Here is a 13,430-nt window from a genome sequence, read left to right as displayed (position 1 = left end):
GGGACTGCCCCAGCATGGCCACAGTCAAGTAGACATAGGAAGACATGGGATGAGGTGATGAAGCATGACCATTGAACATAGGGCTTCACAGAGGCAATGGCGAAAGACCGAGACCTCTGGAGATATGCTGTGATTGAGAAAACCCAGCAAATAAAGTGAAATCACAGCTGTGTCACATAACCAGCGCATTCAAAAGTACCTTGGATTGTAGGGTAACATGCCGTGTTTGAGGAGACCTATTGAGTCAAGTACATCAAAATCATATCAAATCAAATGGAAATTGTAGTTGTGGCTGATACCAGTGCCACCTAACTGGCTCTCGTGCTGATGGCATGTAATAAGCACCATTCATGGGTGGGTTGTTGCCAGTTCCACCTGTCTGGCTCCCCGTGCTCGTGGCACATAAAAAGCACCATCTGAACATGGTCGATGCCAGTTCCTCCCACTCTGACTGGCTCCTTTTTGTAATGAATTCAAAGCAATCTAGCAAACCTTCGAACAATTTTGCAAATTATTACCTAGGCTCAAGACTACACTGTAATCATTACAGTACAATGGTATTGTAGTGATGCCAAGTGGTGTGGTATATGACAGGTTGTAAAGTTGCCATGTTGGTTGTTATGGTAACAGCAGTAACATTGCAATGTTATCTGTGAGAGTGAGAACAGCTGTAGTAATATGAAAATTACTTAACTACATTGTGATGGCTAGAACAGTTGGGTGAGGGATGAAGTGGGACAAAACCACTGCTGCTTTTATTGTCAGTGCCATGTGGTGTGTGTCAGGTCACCTGAAGCAAAACTACAACAATACATATTAAGACATACCACATCAATCCAACATCTAAGACATGTTACGGCTTTAATTCAGGATTAACCTGCAAATTCTATGAAACTATTGTTAATTAACATTGGTAGATTAACGACTCACAAGTAACAGATCAAATGAATAAAAGTAAATTAATTCACAACACTGGACACTCAGGCTGATGTTATGATCAAGACTTACACTTCTGGTATTAAGATCTGGGCTGATGCAACAAATGCTGTGCAGATTTTGGTAATGTATTCAAAGAGAGAAATCACTGTTGAGGAGCCCCAACTAACTCAGTCAATGAGAACTGGTTCTTTGAGTCTGCCTCCTGGATCAATCTTATCAAGTATGCCAAGCTTCTGTGTGGTCTAAGATCTAACTGCATCCTATATTATACAAAGCCTTGATGCATTCTGTGCCATTTGTGATCTAAGCATGTGAATACAAGGGTAATGGTGGTGGTGATCAAACAAACAAAAGCTTGCCATGCCAACAAATGCTAGCAATGACAATGATGATCCCAACTGCTGTTTCCGTGTGTCTACTCAGATCTATGTAACTGACTGACTGACCATTTGGCAATTCTATTCTGAGTATTTAATATCTGTTAAAGAGAAGACAGAGATAACTTGAGTGCTTGAAGGATTCCAAAACAGATCACTCATTGAAGTTGGGCAATAGCATCATTACCTTCCCAAATTTACTGAAATTGAACATAGGGTCTGGGTTTTGACCCAAAAGCACAATTCTTAAGTTTGCAGCTAAATCTGACCAACAGTTCAAAAGTTACTGGCAAGGTCATTTTAAGGTCAGCTGTTAACCTTTATTCAGATAACCATAACTTATCCTGTTGCAGTAGCAATATAAAATAAAAGTATCCATGTTTGGAAATGGAATAACCCCAAATTCCCAAACTGTCATTAATTTTGATATAAGATGGAAAATAAAAAAAATTCATTAATAACTGAATGTTTAAGGTAACTATTTGATTTCTTGGTGATTGGATTTTGGTAAAATTCCTTAATGATAAAAATGTTCCCCTGAAAGTTTCCTATTGTAATTTACCATTTCCTTCCACAAGTCTTGTACTGTCATTATTTCTATTTTGCAAAGCTATAGTGAAAGATTACAGTGTAGATCACAGTGCTTCTAGGCACAAAGCCTGAGATGGGGGGGGGAGTCGGATTTCATTGACCCTGTGGCTCAACTGGGACTTAATTTATCAACCCCTGACAATAATATTGCAGAATTAATCTTTGGCAAGCAACAGTAAAAGACAATTCACAAATGGAAGACAATGAAGATTCACCTGCCTCACCTAAAGTCTTCCCAGGGGTTCAAATATGTCTTCAAAAGGATCCAGACAGTTTTCCAAGGAAAGACATACCACTACGAGAAGAGTCTTCCCTACTTGGAAGAAGGTCCAATTAAAACAAGGCCACTTTGATACAAACAAAACTAATTAAGTAATAATTATTATCTTCTTTGTTGTGTAGCTAATATAATTAAATAAACATTTGCACATTAAATAATATTCAGCCTAAGCCGATCCAGTTCATCGGGCATCTCTTATAGCTCCATTGAAGAAATAAACAGTCTTTGCAGTTTATATTCCTTACAGGAGACCAATAAATAAAACATCAAAATATAAAGCAGTGATTCTCAACCATTTTTTTTTTATCTATGAACCCCTTGGATTACCATTTCGTTCAGGTGGACCACCAACCACTAGCCATTCATCATCATCATCATTTAACATCCGCTTTCCATGCTAGCATGGGTTGGACAATTTTGACTGAGGGCTGGTGAACCAGATAGCTGCACCAGGCTCCAATCTTGATCTGGCAGAATTTCTACAGCTCGATGCCCTTCCTAACGCCAACCACTCTGAGAGTGTAGTGGGTGCTTTTACGTGCCACCGGCACGGGGACCAGTCAGGCAGTACTGGCAACGACCTCACTCGAATCTTTTACACATGCCACCGGCACAGGTGCCAGTAAGGCGATGCTGGTAACGATCATGCTCGAATGGTGTCTTTTACGTGCCACTGGCACGGAGGCCAGATAGCCGCTTTGGCAACGCAATGTTTAAAAACTAGTTTTATAGAGAGTTCTTTCGAAATTCCTCATTTGTTTTCTGTCCATCCACTTGGGTAGGTTTGCAGTTACACTCCCTAAGAGAACATGATTCAGAGGCCATGTGAGAGAAAGAAATGCCACTGGGACCCCATGGAGGCAGTGACGGGTGACCAAGACCCTTGGCAATATGCCATGCTTATGTTGACCTGTCAGGCCAAGTGAGACTGTAGTTGTGGCCAATGCCAGTGTCAGGTCAATGGCATCCATGACGGTGGCATCTAAAAAGCACTCACTATACTCTTGGAGTGGTTGGCATTAGGAAGGGCATCAAGCCATAGAAACCTTGCCAAATCAGATTGGAACCTGGTGCAGCTCCCCAGTTTAACAGTTTTCATTCAAACTGTCCAACCCATGACAGCATGGAAAGTGGATGTTAAACAATGATGACGATGATGAAAGAAATCTAGCTATTTCTTACAATAAATACAACTAAAGCAAAATTTTTTCATGGACCCTTAAAATATTATCGTGGATCCCCAATTGACTATTTTGCTTGCATGGACCCTTAAAAATCTTATATGGACCTTGAATGAGAACTACTGATATAAACCTTCAAATCTTTTCAGGGCAATATAAAGAAATCTATAGGAAGTATATATACATTCAGATAGTGGTCAGTCAACAAGACCTTGCTGCCACGACCAAAACCATTCTGAATTACTTCAGTATTAATATTTATATATAAATATAATTCTACACACTGTCATATAGTATGATTATGCCAAAGTTCCCAAGTACGTAGTTTCAAGGTTAACACCAATTAATAACAAGCTTAGAAAGTTGACATTTTATGACTAGCCCAGCTATCGACTCACCAACGACTTTTTACATGTAATTTGATGCTCGAAAGAATGTCTCCATTTCTGCTCTTGTAAATGGTGACAGCGATAAAATTTGAAGTTTTAACTTGCTGCTTTGTTTTGTGTTTAACTTATCCTTGAGCTCCATTATGACAAGTTCACCATCATCATTATCATCATCATCACCACCACCTTATGTCTGCAGCCATAGATTGGGCAAGTTGTCAGAATTGAAGCTAGTTCTTATTCCGTTATTGCCCTCATAGATCAAGGGACCACATTTTGTTCCTACATACCATTCTGACATGGTTTCTTTGGTTGGATGAGGAATGCTCTTCCTAACAACAATCACTTTACAAGAATGTACAGAAAGCATTTTAATGTGGGACCAGGTTGTGATGTTCCACACAAAATTAAAGAACTCTTCTACCCTCTGCTCTCTCTGGTCCATCGCCAACCACTTTATGGCCTGCTGAGAAGATTTTGCTGTTCTACCAGCACCAGCACTAAAGGGGTTATCTCTGCAAGACTAAAGAGTTTGGTTTAACATAACTTAACTTTCACAAAGTGAGGATTGTACCTAGAAAGTTACCCTCTGAGGCACAAGTCTGAGCAAGGTTGTTTGTGGAAGGCCAACAGTTGCCCATGCATGCCAGCCTCCACTCTCCACACCATTGATGTTATCCAAGGAAAAGGCAAAGGCCGATACTGCTTGGTACCAGAGATGTCACAACTTATTTCTACAGCTGAGTTAACTGGAGCAATGTGAAATAAAGTGTCTTGCTCAAGAACACAACATGCAGCCCAGTCCAGGAATCAAACTCACAACCTCACAATCGTAAGCTCGATGCTCTAACCACTAAGCCATGTGCCTTCACAAAATAATAATATATAATAACATGATAGTTCCAAACTGAACTGAAGCATTGATAGATTGCAAAAAGCAACTGGGCTGGTACCACATAAAATATAACATACCTGTGCTGATGCAATGTATACAGCATGCACACCACACGATATCTAGCTATAGTAACCATGCCAAAAGAGACAACTGGAGCCTGGTGCAGCTCTCCAGCCTTGCCGGTTCCTGTCAAATTGTGTAACCCATGCCAGCATGGAAAATGAATGGTGATGATGATTCACTCCATCTCTGTTTCGGAATTCTAGAATGAAATGATCAAGTGCAGCAGCTCTCTCTCTCTCTCTCTTTCGGAGAGGCACTGAGCAGCTATACACACACATACACACACGGCAGTAACTTCCACCTACCGAATTCAATCACAAAGCTCTGGTCGGCTCGGGGCTATAGTGGAAGACACCTACCCAGAGTGCCACGCAGTGGGACTGAACCCGAAACCATATAGATAGGAAGCAAGCTCCCTAACCAGCATCACTGACTGACTGGATATTCAGCCTGTTTTGACAAGAGTAATTTTTGGTTCCGCAGACAAATACACACACACACACATACATACAAAAATGAGAGAGAGAGAGAGAGAGAGAGAGAGAGAGAGAGAACAATTTATTAATTGAACAGGATCAATGCAAATACTTTTCCTCTCCTCACAGAGAAATATTCTCTGCACACACACACACATAACAGAGGCAGAAAAAAATAAGAGTCACATTAAAATGTCTCATGTCAATAAGTCAACATCAAATCGACGATGTCAATTAAACGATGCAAAAATGACTGTGCCAAAACATCTCATACGTTTAGAGATCAGTTCAAGCAAAGCAGATGGAAGTTACTTGACACCACCACCAACAACAACAACATCAATCAGCATATTATCTCTAATGATGTAAACAAATGAAAAGAGGTGAAAGTCATTAGACAAATACTCACTTATAGATAAGTTTCTTGCCCTGTTTTCTCCGCGTCATGAGTGCATAGCAGACCCCTGTTGTATTACATGTGTTTGTGTTTGTACATTCATTACAGGAACACAACAAACCTGTAAAACAAAGAGAAAGACACAAAGTTGCAACAGTATCATTCGTAAAAATAAAATATTTCACTGTGTTTAGTTTTAAAGATAAAAACCACTGGGGTGGGGGTGAATCAATAAAAAAGCCGGGTTCTGATATAAAATCAAGCAAAAAGAAAAACAACATTGTACATGAAACAAGAACCCTGTTTCCCATTGATGAAAGACATTCCTCTCCCATTGTAGGACCACTCGGATTGATTGTAAAAACCTGGTCAGTGGAAATGTTTGGCATACAATAAAATATTTGGGTGTATTTCTGTTAATCTGCACTCATCAACCTGAAGTGTTGTGTTTACTGGAGAGGAAAAGAGGAGTTACTGGTGTGGGTGGACAATAAATACCCAGATGTTGGGTACTAATGAAACAGAATCTGAGCCCCAGAGTGAAATAGTAAAAATGTCATTAAGAGATTAATAGGATTGTTTCAAGCTATGATAGTGTTGTGTGTCTGGATTTTTGAATTTAAATCTCCTTAAAGTCAGCTTCACCTGTAGTTCATAAAATAGGTTCAAAGGAGATAAATTCAAATCAATTATAGATTTCACTGTGATGTCTATTCATTGAAGGGTTCCAACTGGTACCAGGAAGAAAAGACGAGCCTTATATGAGGACATAGTTTTGTGGGTAGCCTCACAAGAATCGCAATACAGTGTTTGACATGGAAACCACAAGGAAATAAAAACAGGGCTGAGTTTGTGAGAGATTAGCATGAACCCAACTCTGAGATATAAAGCACACGGTCAGGACTTTTAGATCTTTTGAGGATCTAAGCAGGGTTTTGGAACGGAACAGTATGAGGTTTAGATATAAAGTCTACAAAGGCAGCCAGGGAGAAGAGCCTTGAGACTAACACTGAAATGGAAGTTGGATCACAACCAGCAAAATTTGATGATGAAGTGAAAAAAATCATTTCATTAAAACGCAACCATGAATATAATTAATTATCATAAGCCAAAAACCTTTCTATAGAATTTTCTCATTATAGAACCAGGTAACTCGAAAGTATATAGACTTTCAAGATGTGTGAGAGGCACTCACTCAGGATGTGTTTAATACAATCTTATCTGTCAGCCTTTGGAGAATGGACAGTGCCAATAGTTTATATTCAGGTTGTTTCATATTAAAGAATATAATGACTACTGTTTTGGATTGTTACAGGTTTGTAGATGGTAGAAACAGATGGGTATCATTGTGTGAAGATGAAGGATTGGAGAAATGTATTTAGAAGAGGATCTGGCTAGAAAGAGACAGAGTAGGAGGGACGGAGACAAGCAAAATCACGTTTAGGTTGAAGTGACACAGAATTAGCAGAGAACAACACACTAGCGTAAGAATAACACGGACGCCTGTTACAATTTTTTTTATATATTATTCATTCTTTCACAAACCACACCTGTAGCTCAACCAATTTTATCTTGCACATAATAATTAATCTTTTACCTGGTTACTAACCCAGACTTGCTTTGTCTGACCCACTAAACTAATCATATCACACTGGCAATATACAACTACATTTTTTAACCTACATCTAGTCAAAATAACAATTCATGTGCTTCATAGTTGAAAAACAGATGATTTTGCTTTTTAAATTTCATTCATTGTAAAATGTTTTGCAATCAGTTTTCATTCATATCAAAAGAAAATAAGCTCATCTATTGATAAGACTAAACCCTAAAGCATACATGGCCAGTGTGAAGCACCAGGCTACTTTTTATCACCCTAACCCCTTAAACTCTTTAGCATTCAGATGACTCTGTCCAATGTAATGCTTATTATTCACATTGTTTTGAATTGATCATGGGATTATCTTGTAGCTTCAAGATTTCTATGATGTTTATTTTTTAGAATGACATTGACTTATCAAAGGAGAAGTGTGAGAAGCCAGATCTGGTCAGCTTGAACAGAAAACAGGAAGAATATTTGGGCCAGCAATGGCCAGTTTAAATTCTAAATGATTAAAGTTTATAGCAGTGCTGTGATTTTATATGTAGCTTTCCATAAAGTTAAAAACAATTAAGCATAATTACTATTTTTAAATCTCACAACACGAGATATTCAGCAATAGTACTTCATAGTAAAGATTGTTTACCAACATAACATGGCAGTCCTGGTTTAGGACGAATGTTGCTATAATTTAGCCCCAGGAGACATCGTCTCCAGCTGGCTATACAACACGATCTGTGTCCTTATATTTTCAAATAAGGGAATCTAGCACCCCCACTCAGCTCAAAACAATATCTGTGTATTGCGATTGTTATGTTGGCAAACAATCTTTACTACAAAGTATTGTTGCTGAATATCTCACATTGTGAGATTTAAAAAATATTAATTTTCTAATTTATAGATCAGTGACTAGTTGTGACTTTGAAAACTATATATTCTGAACTGGAATTTGGCAGCGCCACCTCTAGCTGAACAATTATTCTGTGCTGATGAAGGGAAAAAACCTGGAAATTGATGTCTCTTGGAGCTAAATTACAGCAACATTTGTCCTAAACCAGGACTGCCATGTTATGTTGGCAAACAATCTTTACTACAATTAAGCATAAGACCAAAAAGAAAAAAATAATAAAATAAAAAATAGGAACTGCTTCATCAAAGTGCATGAAATAAACTATAAAATTATTTTACAAGAAAATTAGTAGCTTTCAGTTATGAGCTTTGCTGATGGTACTGTTCCTCACTCTGTCAACTCATGCAGGCCCCAAGGGTTCAGTTTTGTCCCCCACCCACCCAACTCTCATCCTTCTCTGCATCAATATTTGCCATCATCATCATCCACAGGTGATGTTCCACTTCATCCTTTCTGAACCCTCCCTAATCATATATCATCCATTTGCAACCTAAATACATGACAATCCCACATTCATTCCATGAATGGAAATCTCCAAAGTATCCTCCAATGGGGATACATACAAGACTACCCGTGACCTGTTGGGTCACTGGGAAACTCTGAGTTTCCCAGCAACGGAATTTTGTTTTGTAGGGTTTTTTCTTTTCCAGGTTATTTCTCATGCTTTCAACAAACGTAACATCAAAATCACGCATAAACAGCTCCTTTCCCCAGAAAAGGAAATATTTGGCTGCTATTTCATGCATGCCCCGTTACCACATAACAGGTATTTCAGGTCCTTTATCACAAATAGCTGTTACGTGGTAGCAGGGCATGCCAGAAATAGCAGTCAAACCTTTGGAGGTGAGATATGTTGAATGCACTCTAAAAAACCCAATGGAAAAAATTATTTCACACCAACATTACGAACAGGTCTTTTACAAAATATTTACTGTATTTTTAAAGTCATTTTTACCATAAAATATTTTTTAAATATGTCAAAAAAAATTTTGTACACTGCCAGCCTCCCCTGGCACCAATGGCGGTGGCATGTAAAAGCATTCACTTGAAAATAATTTTAAAAAACATTAAAATATTGTCTGTTTAAAGAAGGCTAAAATATAAATACTTACTGAACAAAACTTATATTTTTGACATTACATTCACTTAAAAATATTTCTAAATGATTAAAATATTGTTTAACAAAAGTGAAAATAGAAACATTTACTGTAAAAAATAAATTGTATTTTTTCATTGTCAAGTCACTGTGTCTAATCGAAAGGTAAGAGTTTCTTCCCTTTAACGATTAAGATATACAAAATTTGTTTTATTCTGTTCTTATTAACATTTCAGGGGCAACTTAATTCATAGTATTTTCCCATTATGCACCGGTTTGGCTGGGTAACATTGCAAGCAAGCAAACATGATTCAAGCTGACTTTTAATGTATTATATATATATATACACACATACACACATACAAATAAACCCTTTACTTATAAAACAGTTAAGAGCTGGTAACAGAAAGAGCATCTGGCTGTAAAGTTTTGGTGTGGTAAGTAGTTTGCTTCCCAACCACAGGTCAACAGAAACTGAAAGAAGCCTGTCGTGTGTGTGTGTGTGCCTATATATTTATGCATCTTTGTGTTTCAGATCTATATTTAAGAGATGAGGAATTATTTACATTATTTACAATTGACGGATATTTGTCCTCATCTTGTTTGTTGCTATCGCAACATTTTGGCTGATCTAACTTCCAGCCTTCATCAGGTGTGTTAGGGAAATTTCGAACCTGGGTTCTCATTCCTAAGCTATTTTTCGATGTTGCTATATTATTAGCATTATCATGTGTTTGAGAATAAGTTATTTCCTTATCTTTCATCATCATCATCATTTAGTGTCCGCTTTCCATGCTAGCATGGGTTGGACGGTTCAACTGGGGTCTGTGAGGCCAGAAGGCTGCATCAGGCCCAGTCTGATCTGGCAGTGTTTCTACGGCTGGATGCCCTTCCTAACGCCAACCACTCCGTGAGTGTAGTGGGTGCTTTTTATGTGCCACCCGCACAGGTGCCAGACGGAGCTGGCAAACGGCCACGGATGGTTTAACTTGTTTCAGTCATTTGACTGCAGCCATGCTAGAGCACAGCCTTTAGTCAAGCAAATCGACCCCAGGACTTGTTCTTTGTAAGCCTAGTACTTATTCTATCAGTCTCTTTTGTCAAACTGCTAAGTTATCGGACATAAACGCACCAGCATCGGTTGTCAAGCGATGTTGGGGGGACAAACACAGACACACAAATATATACACATACATACATATATACATACGCTAGCATTATGACCCGTCATTGCCAGGTCATAGTGCTAGTGCATGTATATATGTGTACATATTACATGTACATCTATATATATATACATCTACACATAAAATACAAAATACAAAGTTATATCTTGATATCGCTAGTGATAACAATACTCAAAATATATAACAGACTGGAATTGTAGGCCCGTTTCTTGTAATTTCGATCAATTGTATCTTGTCCTCCCTCTTGTATAGAAGTATGGCTACAATCCAGCCTACATCTACTTCTGGGGGGAGATTTTTAAAGGTAAAAATAAAATATTTCCACTTTGCAAGGTTCGAGTCGAGTACCCCCTTGCACGCTCCGTTGACTCGAACCTTGGCTCTATTGTGCCGAATTTACCGCCTCTGGTTAGATATCTTTCATAGTCGCACCAAGACACTTTTCGATGGTGCTTTCCTCCAGGTGTTCAAATCTTTTTTTTTTTCTCTACATTGCATACTTTATAGACAATAGTCTTTTCTTTAATTTAATTTTTTATTTCGTTTGGTGGTGTTATCCTAGACTCACCGTCTTTGTTGGTTATCAATCCGAAATAGGTTTGTATTTCTTCCATTTTAATTTTAATGAGTTCGCGCCCGCCGACGGCTGCAGCGAAATTCATTTTTGGACTTTCTTCTATCGAAGGCATTCTAATAAAAATGCTTCCGTGTAAACGGTGAAAATATTGTCAATTTCCCCAAACAGGGACACAATTCAAATTTTAAACAATAACCGAAGCTCCTTCTCCCAAAGGGGGAGGGTTACAGTTTACAATTATTTAACAAATGCAACACAACAACGTTTCCCTTATATATATATAGATTATCAATCAGTTGAAGCTATAGTCCTTTATGTATAAGAAATAAACCAACAGCAGTACTCAGTAGAAGCGGCTGTTCGAGAAAACAGACATTACATACAGCCAAACTTCATATAGATACTTAAAGCTAGCTAATTAGCAGATAATCTAATGTAAAAGCCGTAGTAAACGGTATGTGCACACCTCCATCTGGACTATTCCATTTCTGCATGCTAATTTTATTTTTAATTTATTCCCATTCATGAGAAACCACTTATTCAAGTTCAAGTCATTGATGCAATTTTATACCAATTGCTATTTTTACTTTTGTTATGTTACGAATATATTATACTTTAGTTTGATTTTAATTATTACTTACTACATATAATTCAATTTTTATTATTATCTCTAATTTTTATTGTTAAAGTGAAAGTATCTGACATAAAATAGAGAAATGTTTTTGTTTCACTTTTAACACATAATACTGAAATAGTGGAGAAGATATGATATTGCTATGGGCTCGCCCTAGGCAAGAAGTTGAACATTTTTTTTGCCCATGAAACTACATGGACCCTAAGTAAGGCATGTGTAAAATTTGAATGAAATTGGTTGTGTAGTTCTCAAGTTTTAGGGAATCGTAGTGGAGAAGATATGATATTGCTATGGGCTCGCCCTAGGCAAGAAGTTGAACATTTTTTTTGCCCATGAAACTACATGGACCCTAAGTAAGGCATATGTAAAATTTGAATGAAATTGGTTATGTAGTTCTCAAGTTTTAGGGAAACACACAGACAGACACACATTCTCAGTTTTATATATATAGAGATACATACATATATATATATATGTATATATATATATATATAGTTAATCCAAACAAGAAAACACAGGAAAAAACACAGCAACGCGAGGACATGGAACAATTAAAGTATTATTTGACGCTCAGGAAAGAAGGGAAGGAGGGTTTATATATATATACACGATGGGCTTCTTTCAGTTTCCATCTACCAAATCCACTCAGAAACTTTGGTCAGCCTGACACTATAGTAGAAGACACTTGCCCAAGGTGCCACGCAGTGAGACTGAAACCAGCACCATGTTGTTCAGAAGCAAGCCTCTTACCACAAAGCCACACCTGCATATATATATGTATGTATATATATATATATATATATAATTTCAACAATTGAGGGCAAAATTAATTAATTATTAATCAATTTCACCAAGTGTTCAGTATGCAAAGGGACCATTCAAGGCGAATTCAAATTATTACATTATATAAAAGGGCTTAGTAAAATAAATTACTTTGCCGCATACTGAACTCATTAGAAATAGCAGCTAAAAAACTTTTTTAAAGCTATTTCTAATACTTAACGAAAATTTTCGTTAAGAGATTTTCGTTAAGTATTAGAAATAGCTTTAAAAAAGTTTTTTAGCTGCTATTTCTAATGAGTTCAGTATGCGGCAAAGTAATTTATTTTACTAAGCCCTTTTATATAATATATATATATATATATATCATCATCATCATCATCATCATCATCATATATATATATATATATATATATGTATGTATATATATATATATATATATAATATATATATATATATATATATATATATATGTATGTATATATATATATATATATATATGTATGTGTGTGTGTGTGTATGTATGTATGTATGTACATACATACATACATATATATATATATATATACATATATATATTATACTAAAGCCTCAGGCCAACCAAAACCTTGTGAGTAGTTTTCATACACAGAAACTGAAAGAAGACTCTCATATATCTGTATATATTTGTGTGTGTTTGTACTCCCACCATTGCTTGACAACCAATGTTGTGTTTAAGTCCCTGTAACTTAGTGGTTCAGCAAAAGACACCAACAGAATAAGTACTAGGTTTACAAAGAATAAATCCTTTGGTCGATTTGTTCAACTAAAGGTGGTGCTCCAGCATGGCTACATTTACATGACTGAAACAAGTAAAACAATTAAAAACTCTGCCACTTTAATCCTGAGCAATGCCGGGTATCTCTGCTAGTATATATATATGATATATATATATATATTATATATATATATATCGTGGCATGGCGTTAGTTATGCCGATGAGGGTTCCAGTTGATCCGAACAACGGAACAGCCTGCTTGTGAAATTAACGGGCAAGTGGCTGTGCACTCCACAGACAC

The 13,430-nt window shown here is 37.1% G+C and overlaps 1 protein-coding gene across 1 annotated transcript in view; it reads right to left on the bottom strand.

The window, feature by feature from the left end:
- Positions 1 to 13,430, bottom strand: part of LOC115215699 (TGF-beta receptor type-1-like) — a 75,351-nt gene that overhangs the window by 26,410 nt on the left and 35,511 nt on the right. The window contains exon 2 of the mRNA XM_029784981.2: positions 5,601 to 5,709. Within this exon, the coding sequence (XP_029640841.1) occupies positions 5,601 to 5,709 (109 nt within the window). The remainder of the gene's footprint in view (positions 1 to 5,600; positions 5,710 to 13,430) is intronic.

The sequence above is a fragment of the Octopus sinensis genome, linkage group LG9 (assembly GCF_006345805.1).
Source record: "Octopus sinensis linkage group LG9, ASM634580v1, whole genome shotgun sequence".
Taxonomy (NCBI): domain Eukaryota; kingdom Metazoa; phylum Mollusca; class Cephalopoda; order Octopoda; family Octopodidae; genus Octopus; species Octopus sinensis.
This window is presented reverse-complemented; position numbering and strand designations above follow the sequence as displayed.